General features: G+C 56.8%; 1 protein-coding gene across 1 annotated transcript in view; it reads right to left on the bottom strand.

Moving 5' to 3' along the window:
• FSTL4 (follistatin like 4) overlaps positions 1-18,695 on the bottom strand; it is a 347,488-nt gene that overhangs the window by 14,762 nt on the left and 314,031 nt on the right. The window contains exons 7-11 of the mRNA XM_062189768.1: positions 14,780-14,900; positions 5,538-5,699; positions 5,076-5,210; positions 4,033-4,059; positions 447-565 (exon numbers count right to left, since the gene is read on the bottom strand). Of these exons, the coding sequence (XP_062045752.1) occupies positions 447-565; positions 4,033-4,059; positions 5,076-5,210; positions 5,538-5,699; positions 14,780-14,900 (564 nt within the window). The remainder of the gene's footprint in view (positions 1-446; positions 566-4,032; positions 4,060-5,075; positions 5,211-5,537; positions 5,700-14,779; positions 14,901-18,695) is intronic.

Raw genomic sequence — 18,695 nt, 5'->3', positions numbered from 1 at the left:
CTGGGCCCTGCCCCTCACGGTCCCCGAGGACACGTGGTGTGCACCCCCAAGGGGAAGCCACGTGGAGGGTCAGATGACCTCTGGGGTTCAGTGCCACAGTCCCAAGCTCAGAGTATCCCGCGGGGCCAACTGGGAAGAGGGGCCTGGGCCGGGAGGTAGCAATGCTGGGTCTCCCGCTCTGCTGCCTGCAATGGGACCTTCTGCCTTTGCGTGGGAACCCACCTCCACACCCTGGCCCGTCTGAGGGCTCAGCGCACGTGAGTGGCTGCTGAATGGAGGGAGGGAGGGTTAAGTTCTCAGCCTCCGTCCCTCTCTTCACTGTGAAAAATACGAGACCCCGAAGAGCAAGCGGAATTAAGCAATCCCGTGGTACACAGGGTTGAGGACTCCCTTTTAGGATCCTGTCTGTGTGTGACGTCAAGGCTGCCCAGGCCACAGAAACTTACGAAGTCCATGAAGATCTTCTCGGTGGGTTTGAGGTGCCGCTGGACCTCGCAGTCCACAGGGTGGACCACCACGATGCCGTCATCGGAGAAGACGTAGAACATGTTTCCCACGCTGAGGCCTGGAGGGGACACAGAATGGTCACACCCCTCCCAGGGGCCTCGCTGCAGAAAAGGTCAGGTGCAACATGGAACATGCACGGAACCAGCGATGTGGACACCTGTGCTGCAGGGACCCAGTGCAATGCCTGGCCTGGGCAGGGCAAAGTGGGGCAGCAGGAGGCCTGATGGCGTTCAAGGGCATGGGGAGCAGGTGCCTCAAGATCCATCAAGCACAGCTCCGCCCTGCAGTCCCCAGGCACTCACACACAGCAGCCCCAAGGCCTCCAGGGCTGGTCTCTCCCTTAGCTCCCACAGTCCTTTGGTGCCATTCTGAGAGGAACGTCTGCACGTCAGGTCCCATGGACCAGACCGCGCCCCAGCAGCCGAGGCTCCGACTTCTGACCACAGGAGGCCCCTCCTAGGAATAGGCCAGCTTGGCCCTGGCCTGTCGGCCCCTCCCTCCAGCCACTTGTGCCCGCTCCTGCCCTGTCGGTTTCTGTGGCTGTGGCTGTCCAGGGAAAGGGGGCCTTGCAGACCAAGCGCAGCGTTCTTCATCTAATAGACTGGGGCTTGGCTCAGGCTACCTGCCTTTGTGCCGGAGCTGGGGTTGGACCCTGAGCCCTGCCTCTGGCCGCCACCTGCTGTCTCTCCATGAAGAGGGGACAGTGACACGAAGATGAATCAGGTCCGACTTCTCCCTTCCTCTCCCTCTGTTTGCTTCTTTAAAGCTACAGCATCATGATGTCTATAGAACCCAAGAAGCTTGCTTAGGAGTTCAGGGGAAATGGAGTTACAATAGGTTTATTCTGCTGCCCCCAATTTTGAGATCCATGCATAGTTTTTTTTCACAATACATATGTCTCGCGAACTTTTGGAAAACCCTTCTTATGCACTGGATTTCAAAGTCTTTGCACCAAAACAAACTGACCTTTTAATTCCATTTCCTATGAACTTTCTCAAGTCCTTTCTTATAGTAGTAGCAAGCCTATGCATACCCAAATCTGCAGATTCTCAAGGCCCTTAAATGAGTGGCACAAGGCTTGCATGGCACACACATCTTCCTCTAAGTACATCATCTCTGGGTTACCAATGACACCTAACGCAATGCACAAGTGTCAACAGTTGCTATGCCGTATTGGTTAGGGCAAATGACGGGTAAAAACGCCTGTCCATGTCCCCTTTCTCCTCAGCTGTTTCCGTCTGTGGGTGGCTGAGTCGCATACAGAGGTTGACTGGGCACAGCAAACCCTGGCCTGCACAGGGACAAACCCTGTGTTCTGGGGTAGCTGGCTAAGCACACGCCTCTGTAAGGAGCCAGAAAACAGTGAGCTGGGAGGTTGCTCCTTCCAGTGTTCTGCAGGGGGTTTTCTGGGCCGACGGCCCTTGGTGAGAGGAAGGCTACTGTGGGAGGCACCCACGACCTGATTTAGCGGGCTGCAGCATCTTGCTTAGAGCAGCTCTGGGCCGCAGAGCCCCTGGTCCTGGCAGCAGCTCCTCGGAAGCTGTTGATGCCAGGGGAGAGCCCACATGCATGCCCTGGGGAACCCTGGGGCGCCAGGCAGAAGCTGGCTGCCTACAAGTGCTGTCACCTGCTGTTGCTTTTGCCTCCCTGCCACAGGCCCCCGGAACGGCCCCTTTAAGGGTCTTCTCAGGAAACCATAAGCAGGAAGAACCCACCTAAGATTGAAAGCTCTGGGGCTGGTGCTGTGGCACAGTAGGCTAAGCCTCAGCCTGTGACACCGCCATCCTGTATGGGCAGCAGTTTGTGTCCCAGCTGCTCCTCTTTCCAATCCAGCTCCCTGCTGATGGCCCAAGTGTTTGGGCCCTGTACCCATGTGGGAGGCCCGGAGAAAGCGCCTGGCTCGTATCGGCCCAGCTGCAGCTGTAGCAGTCATCTGGTGAGTCAACCAGCAGATGGGAGACCTCCCTCTCTCTGTCTCTCCTTTCCTCTGTAACCTTGCCTCCAAATAATTAAATCTTAACAAAAGATTGAAGGCCTAACAGAGTCCACACGGGGTTTGTAGCAGCAGGCAACCCTCAGGCTGTGCACGGTGCCCTGCACACAGTGGGCCCTGCCCCGTGAGGCTCAACACACAGTCAGAAACTCTGTTGCGGCCTGGTGCTCTGGTCTCCTTTCTCCCAGTGAGGTGCCAGTGTGTCCCGAGGCCCACGGGCCCCTTCCTTTGGGCTCCTGTGGTCCCTGTCACTAGGTCTCGAGTTTCTGGTGTGAAGGCTGCAAGCACGGAGCTGCCCCTCATGGGATGGGACCTGCCAGTAGCCGCCCTGGTCGATCTTGGTGCAGCTGTGCCAGGCCTGTGCCCCGAGGCAGCTGTGGGTCTTGTGTGGGTGAGGGGGACCCCACAGCTGCAGGTCACACCACACAGCGGGGCTCCCACACAGGAAACAGCCTTGTTTCCCAAGAGGGGAGGTTGTGCTTGATGCTAACACACGGTGCCTTCCACTGCTTCCCATACCCGAGTTTGTTTTTTTTTTTTTTTTGACAGGCAGAGTGGACAGTGAGAGAGAAGAGAGAAAGGTCTTCTTTTGCTGTTGGTTCACCCTCCAATGGCCGCCGCACTGTGGCCAGCACACTGTGCTGATCCAAAGGCAGAAGCCAGGTGCTTCTCCTGGTCTCCCATGCGGGTGCAGGGCCCAAGCACTTGGGCCATCCTCCAGTGCCCTCCCGGGCCACAGCAGAGAGCAGGACTGGAAGAGGAGCGACTGGGACTAGAACCTGGAGTGCTGGAGCCGCAGGCGGAGGATTAGCCTATTGAGCCACGGCGCTGGCCTCCATATCCGAGTTTTGCCCACTGCGTGGGAGCCTAAGGAATCCTGAAGTGACCTGGCCTAGGACCAGAGAGGGACAGGTGCAGGATGAGGACCCTGTGCCACCCAGCAGTGAGTGGCTCACTCCCTCTGTACCGTGCATGCACGCTATTTTTGAACCATGTAGAACTGTCAAGGCTAGATCACTTCTGAGGCTAGACCACTTCTGAGGTACACTGACAGTTTCATATGAGTCAACCTAGTATCTTAAGGTTTGTCGGATAAATTTTTGAAAGATCTATATGCATTGACAAATACAATTGATAGAAATCATCAACATTTCCTTCACCAGCGCTCACTTACGATACAGCTACTATCTAGCGGAGATCTATATTAAGCAAAACACCAAAGCCAATGCCAACATCAACTTCTCAGAAAAAGCGTGAGATCCAGATGTGACTGGGCACGCCTGCACGTGCTCTGAGCGGCTTCTGATGGAAACTGGACGTATCTCGGCTGCCATTACGCCCACTCTGAACTGGCTGTAACTTTCAGTCTACGCGTGCGATTCTGACCTGCCACCTGGTTGGGAGCCTGGGCCCTGCTGGTGAGGGCGGTCTGGTGCCTACAGAAGTGGACAGCAGCTCACCCAAAGACAGCCCACCAGGGAGCCCCAGCACATGAACACAGGCACAAAACACAGAGCAATTTGGTCCCCTACCTTCCTCTCGCCACAGAATGTTGGCCACTGCGGCGGCCGTCCACGGCGGCAGAGAATTAAGGGAGCAGGAGGGCGATTGAAGGAGAAGAGGAAAGCAACGTTAGATCATGCAGTGATCCGTCGTGAGCACACGAGGACCCAGTCCTTCGCTCACAGAGTCGGCACCACTCACTGCCCAGCCACAGGCCCTGGGGACCCCGGGCACGCACGAATGCTGCTCGGTCTCAGGGCCCCTCAGGTCCTAAGTCAATCTGTGCCACCAGGTCCCCACGTAACAGAAGTGCACGGCGTTCCCCACACGCTGTGGGTGACAGGGGAGGGAGCGAGGTCTCGCCCAGATTTCCTGGAACACAGCCAGAATGGGTTTTTGACTATGATTCTCCCGGGAGGGCCAAGTGAAATAAACGCTACCGATTATCTCCTTTGATGACACAATTTAGGCTGGGGTCTATGACCAAGGGAAGGAGACTGAGACCAACCCCTGTGGCCATCAAGCCACATGGACCTGCCCACCTGGGGAGCAGCAGCTCTCGGGAGAGCATGCTTGGCAGGCCACTGCTTGGGATCACTCTCCCGGTGGTGTGCATGTACAGTACCCCCTGATCTGCAGGGGACATGTTCCTGGACCCCCAGTGGAGGTCTGAAACCTTGCAGAATACCAAACGCTGTATGAAGTTCACAGAAAATGTGTGAAGAAAAACTGTGCATGCATTTCAGAGCTTTGGGCACCAAGAGAAACATTTTTCCTTTCCATTTCTCACAGGCTGTCTCAAGTGCCCTTGGGTAGTTAGGCAGGAAGCAAGACCAGGGCTGGGGTATCTGAGTTTCCTCTGGTCCTTGGTTCTGTCTGCTGTCCAGGGATTTCCAGAACTGTCCAGGTTCTGGGGATGGTTTCCTGACCTCTGGGTACCCTCTGCACCCATCTGTATGCACGGAGGACACAGGGTCTACCCAACCCTCAGCACCCAGTGCCCTCCCTGGCCTCCCAACAGCCCCAGCGGTGGGGCAGGGGGAGGGGGGAGCTAAGGTAAGAGTGGACTCACGGGTCTTTCTGGCCGAGTCTTCGATGAAGAGTGAGGAGATGTCTTCGTCCACGCCCACCTCGTTCTTGGCAATGCAGGTGTACGCCCCCGTGTCCTCATACCGAACACTGCCAATGTGGAGTTCGCTCCCATTGGCTGCAGGAAGCACAGGGCTCAGGGGATCCTGCCCGGCTGGAGACCGCCCTCTACCTCCTCCCCACTCCCTTCATGGGACCACTGAGTGTGGGAAACATAAGACACACCCCTGATCCGGTGCTCCCCTGAAATGTGCTGGGCGGGGAGGGGTGGGAACGGGCGGACCAGCGCCCTCCGGAGCCCAGATCTCGGAGCGAGTGGGAAGACCTGTGTTCTCTCCGGATACACCTGACTTAGGATGAAGCAGCATTCTTGTTTCCGTTCCTGGGGGAGGGGCCGGTGGGAACCGGAGGGGAACCGCCCACGGGAAGCAAGGCCGGTTCTTACCTAAAAGCGAGAGCTGTTTGGACAGCTGGGCCGAGACATCCATGCCGTTCTTCAGCCAAGTGATTCTGGGCGTGGGGATGCCCTCTGCGTGGCATCGCAGGCTGGCGGCCACCCCGGGCTCCTGGGCTTGGGTCTCGGGATAGACTCGGATGACCGGCGGCACTGCGGGTGAGAAGGAGCGGGCTAAGAGAAGGCCCCCACTGGCTTCGGGCCCCACCCTGAGCTCCTGCTCCTGAAGGGCGGGGCCGGGAGGCGGCCCTGGGGATATCCCGCTGGCCGGTTCACCTCGATCCTCTCTCCTCTCCCACGGTGCCAGCGCTAACACGCGGGCTGTGACGCGCCTCGCAGGCTAAGCACACCAGGCTCTGTGCCGTGCTAGTCATGGTTTTCTCCAGGGAGATCTCACGCGTGTGGCGCTGTTCTGATGCTGCGTGTACAGAGCAGCGGCCGCAGAAGTGTTTCTGAACAGATCAGGGTCGGCCGTGTGATCCCTCTCACCAGAAAACCACCGGGCAGGGCCGTAACTTCTTGTAGAGGAAGCTTCACAGAGTAAGCACCCCGAGCACCGACCGGCGCCCCCTCCGGAAGCCTGCTCACTTTCCAACCCCTAACCGGTGGGCGGACTCAGCCACGGGTGCTGGCAGTCCAACCAGGGTGGGAGGGTCTGAGCGACCTGGCCCATTTGCCAGGTGAGTCCCAGCGACGAAGGCTCTGTCCCCCCTGCACAGCGCTCTGGCCCTTCACTGATGTCTGCAGCTCCTCCCTCCTGGCCCTGGCTCTGCGCCCCGGGGTGTGTGTGTGTGTGTGTGTGATTGTGCGTGCTTGGGTCATTCTCACATTCTCAGCGGGCTTTTACTCATCCACGCGCCATATCCCGCGGACTTCCAGAGGAGGATCTGTGGCAGCTTCCACACCTGGGTATTAAACAAAAGCATCACACACCCTTTGGAAAGAAGGGAAATGGATTCTTCTGGAAGCGCACATCTCCGAGGTGCTTCAAAAAGCTCATGGAAAAACGGGATTAAGAGTGTGTATTTTCCATGAACAGCTAGAGCACCCTTGTGTATTTTCCCAGGGTTATCATAAAACCTCTGTTGTCCAATTAAGAGTCCCAAGACCTTAGGGAAACACAGATTTTCCTTGGGATCAGCGCACAGAACGAACTGACATTTAGGTAGAGGAGCCCAGGGCCAGAGCAAGGCCAAACGCCAGTGACCTGTGCGTGGATAGACCGAGGGCAGAAGGGAGACTCCACTGTCTCCCTGGCAGAAGTGGACTCTCCAGTTTCCATGAGAATTCTTCAGCGCACGCTAACAATTTCCTCGGTGCATTCCGAGCTCCAGTCTTCCCTTGGCTGACTTCTGGGGCAAAGCCAGGGGCAGACGTGAAAGCCAAATGAAACAAGGCAAAGAACCCCACGCACCCTCACGGCCGGAGCTGTCCCAGGATCGCGAGCTCCGGGGTTCCTACGGCACCTGCTCAGGGCCCAGGCATGTACATACACGCTGAGTCGTCCCCCAGTTTCTCTGTGTTCCAGGCTCTCGGGCAGGGTCCTGGCCCTGTCACTCTGGGGGTGTGGGAGGAAGAGGGGCCTGGTGGACGCTTTTCTGGATGATGGCTTAGAACATACCGTGTGTCTCCCTCCTCTGACCCCCTTAGTTCAAAGAGGAAAGCAACTCCCCACACCCAGCATCTGGCAGAGGCAAGAATGGGGTTCATGCTGAACAGGTGTCAGCAGAGGTGGTGCTGGGGGCCAGGACAGGGCCGGGAAGGTGACGCAGCAATGTGAGGCCAGGCGCTGGCCAGCCTGAGCCCCTGCTCTCCTGCCCACCACTCTGATTTTCATGAGCCTGCCTAACAAGCGCAAAGTAACCTCAAGTAAGGTGGGGGTGGGGTGGGCAGATAGATGGGGCAGAAACACATGCATGGGAGGGGCAAGACTGCACAGTGGGCTAAGCTGACACCTGCATTGCTGGCATCCCATACTGGACTGTTGGCTTGACTCCTGGCCGCACTGCTCCCAAACAGCTCCCTGCTATTGCACCTGGGAAAGCAGCAGAAGATGGCTCAAGTACTTGGGATCCCTGCCATCCATGTGGGAGACCCGGATGGGGTTCCTGGTTCCTGGCTTCATCCTGGCCCTGTCCCAACTGTTGTGGGTATCTGGGGAGTGAACCAGTGGATGGAAGCTTGCTCTCTCTGCCTTCCACACTTTTAAAAAAGAGCAATTAATTAGAAAGGCAAATAGCAGTGCAACTGATAAGTGAATTTAAGAGCAGACTTTAAAAACCTTGAATAAAACAGCTAGGTTTTTGGCAGATTTGATCAATGGAAAAAAAAAAGAATTAACAGAGAAAATTAAAAAGAGAAATACTATAGTCATTCAGTAATGATTAATAAATGCACAAATCTCAATGACAGATCATTTAAAAACAAACTTTAAAGTATCAACACCAAATTGGGAAGAGATTATTTAAACAATGTAAATTGCTGCCAACCCCAAAGCCAGTCTGTCTGGTTAGTTTTATTGGAGCGCTTCTTTGCACACTGAAGGGTGTGTGTGTGTGCACATGCGTGTGCAGTGCTGGAGTCGAGCACAGAGGTGTTCCAGATTTCATGACCAAGCTGGTGTAACCAGGACACCAAAGCCCAGAGAGCTGAGGAAACACGGCTACACACCCGTCTCACGTGGGGTCAGATGGACTGTGACCCTCAGTGCAATATTAACAAAGCAAATCCACTGTGACCACGTGTGCTACGTCTCAATGGCTAGCTATTAGGAAGTCTACAATTAGTCATAGGCAAAGTTACAGGCAAAGAGAAAAACCACTTAATCCTCCTGCTAGACACGGACAGGGCCTTTGAAAAAAAATCCAAAATCCATTTCTTGGGGCAAAAGCGTCCATAAAATAGGAGCAGATATTTTCTCCCTGCCATGAAGAATCTCTCTACAGAAAGCAGCAGCGGCAGCATTCTTCTCAGAGCGGACAAACAGTAGGCCAGGAACAAAGGAAAAAGAAAAAGGAAGAGAGGCGGCCAGGTTCCGCCAGACTTCATCAACGGGGGGGGGGGGGGGGGTAACTAACGAGAAACACAAAGATTATGGACACGGAGGAAGGCTGTTTCCTGTGGGTGTTCTCTAGGTGACAAACCCGACGCGGTAAGGATTAATGAGAGCACAGCCAACGGGGCAGGCCCAGAGCACACAGTCGCTGCGTGCTAACATCCCAGCAATGGCCACACGAAAGCAGAGTGGGCCCAAGCGAACAAAACTGCAAAGCCTCACAAAACTGCAAAGCCTCACAAAACTGCAAAGCCTCACTAGCAACTTAAAAAAAGACAGGAGCAGCCGGAAGGAGACATTCTCCGATAAGATGATCTACCATTGATAAGAACCAACATCCTCCAATTTGAACCAAATATATTTAGTCTAATTAATGTCAGTTGGTCAGGGCTCGACAAAACAATTCTCAGTTTATCCAGAAGAGAACAACGTGCCATCAAGGCAGTGTTGAAAACCGAGCATGCTGACTGCCATTTTGTTACAGGAGACATTACAAAGTGCTGCAATACCGAACTTCGCAAAGCAGGGAGGGGGCAGGCTTAGGGAGTGCCCACCGGGTGCCGCACCAGCCATCATGATCAGTGTTGCACAGCTCTGTCAATTCAACCTCGGGACTGAACAAGTGACTCCAAGGGTGATGGCCACTTCCCGGGGGGGTTCTGGGGACAGGCGCCCCAGGGAACTCCTAAGAACACAGAGCAGGCTCCACTCCTTCCTCTGCCCACAGCAACATCTGACATTCCTGATGCCTGCGGTGCTGGCCCTTTTGCTGTTGGGGGGCTTTGTCCCGGGAGCCAGGGACTCAAGGAATGGCTTGCGAGAGGTCTCCTCCCCAGGGGCACACCAGCCATGACCTTTGAAGGGAGACAGCAGACTCCTGGCCAATAGGGCCTCTGAGTCCCCTGCGGGGCTTGGTAGGGCAGGGGCTGGCCCCCACAGCGTCTGAGGTCACAGGCCGGGCTGAGGCTGGGAATTCCCATCTTCCTAACAGGCTCCCAGGAATGCCCAGAGTCCCCGCTGGCAGGGGCTTCGGCACAGCCTCCAGGTCTCTCGGAGCAGAAGCCCCGGGAGCAGAGGGGTGGTGGCCACACAGCTTCCCCCTCCTCTCCATCCCTGCACCTGCAGGACTGAAGCCTCGAGCCTCCGCCTGCTCCGTCTCTAATGCCCCATCGCCCCCCGGTCTTGACCCAGCCAACCGGGGGATCCCGAGGAACACTGTCCCCACGACCTCTGTCCTATGCCAGGCCCCAGGATGCCAAGGCCTCCGAGCCGCCTCCGAGGGGTTCCTTCACTGTGCCTTCCAGAACTCAGGTTTCATCCTCGGCAAAACCTCCCCAGTCTCTCACCCGTTCTGAGTGGCCCTTGCCCCTCCCTTCCCCCTGGAAGGCCAGGGCTCTCCAAGGACCCTGCTTCTCCCGCAGCCTTGAGTGGGGCCCCTCATTCCTCACACCATGATGGGATGTGCGACCCTCATGTCCATTTTGCCAGCAAACCATCCAGTTTCCAGTCTCCACACCCTGGCTCATTCTTCCACCCACTGCTCACACCCAGCTGCCCGGATGCGGCTCGACACCTCTCCCAGTCCTGCACCAACGTCCCCCTTTATGCAGATCGATCCTATCGGTCCAATAAGACGCCTTCTTCTATCTAGAAGAAAAAATGATTGGCCCCCCTTCTTAGGGCAGCTGTACCCCGCTCTGCTCCTTGGAAGCACCTGGAAGGACTGCCCATCCTTGGCGGCTGGCACCTCTGTCTACCGTCCTAGTGACGCTGTGCCCACTGCTCCATCTGAACCGCTCCGTATCTCGGCCACCACCACGTGCTGACCCTGACTGACGGCTTCCTCTCCCGGGTGGCCCACAGCATCCAACACGGCCCATGACCCCTCCTTGCGGCCCTTCTGCCCAGCCCCTGCTGGTTCCGTCTCATCGCTCCAGCTCTGAACCGGAGTTCCTGGCCTGCGGATGTCCTTTCTCGGTGCTTGTGCTCAGTCTCCTGTGCACTGCTCTGACACAGGAAGTTTCCATCAGAGCTCAAGCCCCTCCCTCCCACCGGCTCTCTGATGCCCAGCACCTGCCCAGCATCCCTGAGGGGTTCGGCAGCCAGCTTTCATTTAGGCCAGCCCTGGGAGCTCCCGGCCTCTTCCCTAAACCTGTTCTCCCTTCCCCTCTCATCTCAGGGCTCCACTCATCCAGCTCCCGGATGAGGCGCCTGAAAAAGCAGCAGAGGATGACCCACGTACTTAGGCCCCTGCATCCATGTGGGAGACCAGAAGCACCTCTCGCCTCCTGGCTTTGGCCTGGCCCAGCCCTCGCTGTTGCAGCCATTTGGAGAGTGGACCACCGAATGGAAGAGCTCTTTCTCTGTCCACTGTGGCTCTCAAGTACATCTTAGAGCTGTTCCTGAGCACCTTTCGCCGGGTGACCCTGAAGGTGCGCAGCCAGGCCCTGCAGAGTCCTGGGCAATGAGGGGAGCAGGACGAGAGGGCCCCTGGGTCCTCCCAGCTCACTGTCCTGTGCCGCAGAAGATGAAACCCGAGGCAGCATGGAGCCTTGCCTGCAGGCCCACCTTTCCCTGAGCTGACTGCTCTGGGGAGAGCAAGCTGACTCCAGAAGCCAGTTTTGACCTAGCTCGCAGCTGCATGGGAGATGGCTCACTGCCCCAGGACTAGACTAGCCCCTTGCTGGGTGACGAGGCTGTGAGTCCAACAGTTGGGGTCAAAGAGGCCCAGGCCCTGTGGAAGCACCTGGCCCTGTGCTGGTCCCTGCTGGTGGCAGCTGTGGCTCCCCTCAGCCCCAGAGCCTTGGAGCCAGCCTTCTACCAGACAGGGATGGGTGAACAAGAACTCTGGGCATGGAAGGGCCTCCATGGGGTCCTGCGAAACAGGTGCACAGCACAGCTCCCCACCAGCAACACGACAGAGACCCAGCTGTTTCTGTGGGCCCTGATCATCCCTTCTAATTTTCTGTTCATTTGCATACTAAATATAATTGGAAATTAATATATCCTGGGTAAATATATTCATTGTCTTTTAAGTGTGTGAAACCTTCCAGCGAAAACATTTGAATACCTAACACAAAAGCCCGTTTTCTCTGGCCAACATCTGTCATTGCCAAGCTGAAAGGCAGCCCAAGTATGTCCGTAAGTAAGTTGTGCCATCAGAAATTGCCAGGCTGGGGTAATAGCAGATTCGGGAGATGATTGTTGTGCTTCGGGAGAGAATTGCTACTTGTCTCAGCTGTGGGGAGGTCAAGGGTGTTTTTAATTTAATGAATTCATCATTTATGTCTGAAGATCTTGCTTCTTCCTATGAAAGCAATGAGGGAGTTTGCACAAAGCTATAAATCATGTCAGTGTGTGTGGCTCACTGGGCAGCCTGGGCTTTGGGCAAGTTACACCGAGGCTTTGAGAGGAAGTAGTGACCTGCAAGGATTCTCCCCCCTGGCCGGCAGGGCAGGACACAGTCACGGACAGCGAAATCCTGCAGGACACAGCACAGCCTGTATATGGGATCCTTGCCCTGCTGCCAGGGAGCCGGGCAGCTCCAAAGGGAAGAAGCCTCGACTCTTATTCTTGGCTTGGAAATTTTTTCTAGGTCTTGATTTTCCCATCTGTATAATGGGCTGGAAGCTCTCTGGGGGGCCAGCAACGCTGACCACCTGTCCCTACCAACTTCTGGAGGCGTTTGCCAAGCGTTTTCTAACTCCTCAGGCCTGTAGGTCTCAGATGGCTGGAGACAAGGCAGCACCAGCCCCTCGTGAGGACGTGAGCCCAGGCCTCTGTGGCTGAGTTCACGTCTTCAAGCTTCATCAGAGCTGTTGCCAGGGGGTGGAGGTGGGGATCTGCAGCGAGCCTACTGTGGAACGGCCCAGCCCTGCCTCTGGGAAAACCATTTAATCTGAGCCTGGTTTCCTGTCCACACAGCAGGGCTAGTGCCTAGGATGCACACAGTGTTACTACTGTGATCCAGTCTCTCAAGTTACAGCATCTTCCCACACTGATCCCACTTCACTCCTTTCAAGTCCAGCTCAGCAAGTTCCACTTCTGCCATGCTTTGAAAGCCTCCTGTCGCATTCCCAGGCCAGCAGCAATGCCCTCTTGTCCTTAGAAGGTGACAACAGCCCACCTTAGGATGAATCCAGACACCATGCCCAAGTGTCTGGGAGTCAGCCCAGTCCCAGGCCCTCGTGGGCTCCTGGGATGTAGCCACCTGAGAGCCCAGCCAGAGTCGTGGTGACAGAGCCAAGAGACAGAAACCCGGTCGTCACACCCGCTGGTCCCAGCGCACTCCCTCCCATGCCACTCACAGCACTACGCTGCATACATCTCTTAACAAACAGGAAATGGGTCTCCAGGGGCCCGCCGGGATTTCAACAACAAGGTTTTGCTCTTTATTTAGACTCCCAGGGCTAAGAGTACCCTCTCTGGCTAAGCCTGAGCAATCGCTGGGCTGGTGGGGGGCGAGGCAGCTGTGGAGCCTCAGACAGAACCCCCCTGCCAGCTGAGTGCCCCGCCTCCCACCTGTTCTTTACTTATGCCCAGAACACCACAGCATGTGTAACGGCTTTGCTCCAGGGGTGCTGGGAGTACAACACAGGCTCCATCCATACTAAGAGCTCAGTCTAAAAAACCTGGGGTCCGGGGATAGCCCGACACTATGGACTAAACACTTGGGGTATCGAACAATTTGAGATCACAGCATTCCCCCAGCAGCCCAAGGCATTTACAAGTTTGCTCACCTGTAAGGTCCGAGGTTCTGGCCAGGGGGATCCCCCAAACAGGCTGTGAGGGCAATGTGAGGGGGGCAGGGTGAGCGGGGCTGCCCTGAAGGCCATGCAGTGTCGGTGAGCTCATGTTCCCAGACTTGCCTGAGGACCTCAGGTGTCCCCTCTCATCACCCCGTGCAGCCATGCTCCAGCTCAGACAGCCCCGCCAAGGGAGCCCCTGGCTCCAATCCCAGCCGCCGGTTCACCCACTAGGGTTATAATGCAGAACACGTGGCCTGCCTCTCAGGGAATCCACGAACTTCATCAGAGGCCAACACATGCAGCCAGGAAACCCCCAGGCCTCAATCCCAGTGCAGGAGCAGCACTAAGGGGCGGGTGCTGTGGCCCAGAGGGTTAAGCTGCAGCTTCGAACACCCACATCCCACGTCGGAGTGCCAGGTTCGAGCCCTGGCTACTTGCTCAAGTCCCTGAGAGGGAGCCAATGATATCCCAAGTACTTGGGTCTCTGCAACCCACGTGGGAGACTTGGATGCAGTTCCTGGCTCCTGGCTTCAGGCTAGTCCTGGCTGCTGTGGGCATTCCGGGAGCGAATCAATGGGTGGAAGATCTTTATCATTCTGAATTTCAAATACATTTTTAAAAAACGAACAGCCAGATGGGGCTGCGGCAGGAATGCCTATGCTGAAGCCTTAAGCGTCCTCTCGGGTAGAGGCAAGGTGAGCTCACACGGCGTCCCTTCAGTGGCTCCTACCCCGAATCCCGAGGTCAGCAAGGTGAACCTCACAATGTCCCAGCAACTGCTGTAGGCAGGACCTGGCGGCTTCCACACCACTCCAGCACACCCCGACACCGGCTCAGGCCCGCTGGGTTTGGCTGGATGAGACTCGCTTCCCTGTGCTGACCTGCTGGGGAACCGTGGGGAGACTGAACTGTGTGTTCTGCTGGCTGCAGCGGCCAGCTGCCACGGCCAGTGCTGTGATGTGGAGGCCACGGTGCAGGCTCTGGGTCCAGAAGCACTCCTCACAGCAGTGGGAGCCCGGGCGAGTGACCTCACGCAGAAACGCTGCCACACAACACTGACGGGAGGTCTGTGCTCAGCCCGGGGCTGGCCTGGTCAGGGCTTGGAAAGCCCGGGTTGGTGCAGCTGCTGCAGCTTAGCCATTTGCCCAGGTGCTAGGCGTGCAGGCAACACGAGGCTCATCCAATCAGAACGGAGCCCCAGACCTGCTCCGCTTCTGTCTGAGCTGAGCCCCTGGGGGAGGGGAACACTGCGGCCTCCCCACTGCACAGGGTGTGGCTCCCTGGCTCCTGGAGGAGGAGCAGCGAGTTTCAAACTCCAGGCTCCAGAGCCCATGGCTGCTCAGCCAGGCACCCTGAGTGCTCCGCAGGGCCGAGGACGGGGGAGGGGATGCAGCATGAAGGGGACGACACGCGTGGCGCCATTTACTGACCATTCACCTGCAGGACGTGGGTCTGGAACAGCTCCTCGTGGCCGGCAGCGTGGCAGGTGTAATTGCCCATGTGGATGGTGGTCACCTTGGTGATGTACAGGGAGTTGTCCTCGCCGAAGTCCTGCGTGGGCAAAGCCGACAGTGAGATCCAGTCCTCACGGAGCAGGCTGTGCAGACACAGAAGTCTTCCTGTGTCTGGCCTCGCTTGCCTGGAGCGGCCTGCAGGCTGTGGCTCTGGGCGGCAGTACCGCCATCACCCTGCACACGCCAGCACTGACCCCTGACGTCATTTCCAGCCTTGCTGCCCTGGCACCTCCTCCGGGAGGCCTGGCTTGACCTCTGTCCTCAGCGCACCTGCTCTTGACCTCACCTCACGAAAGCCTCTCCTCCTTCCTTACCCAGGAGGCCCTGTTCCTGGAGGGTGGGCCTTCTTTAGAGCAGGGGCCAGCCAAAGTCTTGTTGAGGGAGAGTCAATGTTCTTGGCTCTGTGGGTTGGCCAGGTCCTGTCAATCATTCGACGCTGCTGCTACGGCAGAACAGCCATCCCCAGACACAACTCAGGGAGTCAGGGAGGGCGGCTGTGTCCGCTGAAATGTAACTAAATGGTGTTCAGCTGCATCTGGCCCGCGGGCTGCAGCTTGCTGACTGGTGATTCAGATCTCACCTGAGTCCCAGGATGACCTCAGGCAGGTTGCAGAGACCCGAGTAACCCAAGGAGACGGGCTGGAACGATGAAGACAATGGAGCAAATGGAAAACAGGGGCAGGGCCTTATGGCAGAGCCAGGGAGGGCTGATGGCCGGGGTGGTGCAAGCAGTGGCCTGAGAGCCTCGGGCTGGGAGTTCAGCAGCATCACAACACGGGGCCTCACGGGCCCAGTGGGCAGGGGCGGGAGGAAGGAGGGGCTTCTGGCTGCCTGGGGCCCCCAGGAAGCACTGCGCACCTGTCACTTCCTGCCTCAGCTCTGGTCCAGCCTGCGGCACCCTGCACAGCGCCGGCCCCTGCTGGGCCCCGGGCGCAGACGGCTGGGAGTGAAGGGAGTGAAGTGCACTCTGGGGGAGACGCTCATCAGGGCTGGCCTGAGCTCCTGGGCGTCTCTGAAGCTAGGGTGTGCGGAGCTGAGTGCACAGACAAGGCCCAGGCTCCCTGGCTGGCCAGGGCAGTCTGCGAGGAGCTGGGGGAAGCCTGGCGGTGGAGACTCAGGGCCCCAGGCTTCGGCTGGAGCTCTGCCACGGACCACACGTCCCCTAGCCCCTCCGGGCAGTGGTCTCTCCACTTGTACACTGCGGACAACACAGGTGCCCAGGCTGCCTGCTGGGGCTTCGGGAGCCTGGCAGGAAAACCCACGTGAATACACGTTCTCCTGTGGGATGCATGATGGGCACGGTGTTCTTTTTCTGGCTATTAACAAAAGAGGAGAAAATCCTCTGGCCTCTGGAAGCAAACGCCCAGGAGCTCAGGCAGGCGTTCCTCAGGCTGAGGAGTGCTCTGGGCTCCCAGCGCCGCACGAAGGCTGAAGTCTGCACGGATCAGCCGTGGGTGACACGCCCTTAGCACCAGCACAGTCTCCAGAGGTTACCGTGCGCCGAGAACCGGACCTACCACGTTCTTTTTTTTTTTTTTTTTTTGACAGGCAGAGTGGGTAGTGAGAGAGAGAGAGACAGAGAGAAAGGTCTTCCTTTTTGCCATTGGTTCACCCTCCAATGGCTGCTGCGGCCGGCGCATCTCGCTGATCCGAAGCCAGGAGCCAGGTGCTTCTCCTGGTCTCCCATGCGGGTGCAGGGCCCAAGGACTTGGGCCATCCTCCACTGCCTTCCCGGGCCACAGCAGAGAGCTGGCCTGGAAGAGGGGCAACTGGGACTAGAACCCGGTGTGCCGGCGCCGCAAGGCAGAGGATTAGCCTGTTAAGCCACGGCGCCGGCCATCCTTCCACGTTCTGATTCTGCACCTGAAGATTCAACCAATTGCAGATGGAAAATACTGCGCCTGTACTGAAAACGCGCAGACGTCTTTGCTTGTCATCATTCCCTAAGCCACACAGTGCGACAACTGTTTACACAGCAATTGCATCGCGTTAGGTATTGTAAGTCATCCAGAGATGATTCACAGTTACGGGAGGTAGTGTGCGGGTCTGTGTGAACACCATGCCATTCTATACAGGGGACACAAGCATCTGTGGATTTCGGCGTCTGTGGGGAATCCTGAGCCGGTCCTCCACGCCACCACTGGACAATGCCTCGTTTAATCTGCAGGAAGAAGCACTCAGAAAACCCAGAACCTAAAACAACACAAACCCAGTCCCCGAGGTGAGACACAGAGCTGCCCTTGAGAACACAGAGCGTGATCTTCTCTTACCCCGGCCCCTGGGAGCCCAGGGTGCAGACCCCACCTCTGCCCTCTGCAGTCCCCACCAGGGGTCATTTGTCCTTACAAAGCAGACACCAGATTGGGCAGCTCCTGGCTTGGGACCTGGCTCAGGACGGCTCACCCTGGTTCCCCTCAGGCCCCACCTCCCTCTACTGGCCGCTTGTCTGATGGCCCAGCCTCCCCACAGCACTCGCTGGCCCTCTGACGCTGTTCTCGGGATTTCCTGAGCTCTTCACTGGTGTCCCCCGTGAGAACTGGACCTTGTGTAGGGGAGGGGGATTCTGGTGCTCTGTGATCCCTACTGTGTCCGCTGGGACTGGCACAGTGCCTGTCACACAGTAGGCCCTCCATTAAGCACCTGTTGAATGGACAGCAGGGCACTGGGCTAGGCTGCCTGCAGTGACTGCGTCTGCTCTGGCCCTTTGCCCACCAACGCGCCCCCTCCTGCCTTTGCATCCACCCACATTGCTCCAGCTGCGCTGACTGCTGGCAAAGGCAGAGGACTGGTCTCCAGTCTTGTCCCTCATGTCCCCACCCTGTCTCCATCTCCACCTGCACCCCTGGGAGAGACTCCTGGCTCTTCTGCCTTCCTCTGGCCGGGGCACGCGGAGACAGCTCCAAGGCAGACTGAGCTCAGAGCAGCAGGAGAGATGCAAAGGCTCACGCCGGGAACTGCAGACTCACTGGTGGCGTGCAGTGTCTCTCAGAGTCATTTAACCTCCCCGTTGGCTTTTCCTTGCTTGCCAAGCACAAGCCTGTGTCCCTGGGAGCAGAGACATAACTCATGGGTAATTGCACTGCCCCGGGAGGACAGGAGGGCCGCTCGGATGCTTCTGTAAGCACCCAGTGCATCACTGGCCTGTGGTGTAGGCTCTGGGGGGAACCTGACTCCACAATAAACAAGATACTGTCTCTGGGCTAAAACAATCAGTATCATATCATTACAGAGCCAAGTGCATATTGTTGTCTGGACAGGAATACTGGCTACAGAAATAAAATTTACCTCATTGGATGCAAGAAAATCTCTTTAAAAATTGATTTATGAGAAGCTACATAAAACGAAACCTGCAATCTTTCCTCTCCTGAATGTTCGTTGAGATGGATCTGAATGTTGCTATCAATGCTTGATTGCCTCTCTGTAATTGTCTTTTTATGGATAGCTTTCCTTTTTTTTTTTTTTTAAATCCTGGTGCATAAAAACGTATTAGCAAAATCAAGCTTCCTTCCAGAAATAAACAGATGCCAGATTAGACAATTCTATGTACTGATGCACAGCGTTATTGGGAAAGGGACCATTTTACTCAAAGATGTGATTTTCATCTTTTAAACATCTAAGTATCTGCCCTTATTAAAGAGGGTGATTAAACAAGAGTGAAGTATTAAACAATAGCTAAGCCGAGCTGAGCTGGGGGTGCTGGCACCATGACACATGAACAGGAGCTGTAAGTCACGGGACAATGGTCATCAGTGACCAAACGTCAAACACCAGGACCCTGAGCAGTGTGGGAGGTGAGGTCAGGCATCACCAGGGCCATGGCTCAAGCTCAGCT

This window comes from Lepus europaeus, chromosome 4 (assembly GCF_033115175.1).
Source record: "Lepus europaeus isolate LE1 chromosome 4, mLepTim1.pri, whole genome shotgun sequence".
Taxonomy (NCBI): domain Eukaryota; kingdom Metazoa; phylum Chordata; class Mammalia; order Lagomorpha; family Leporidae; genus Lepus; species Lepus europaeus.
This window is presented reverse-complemented; position numbering and strand designations above follow the sequence as displayed.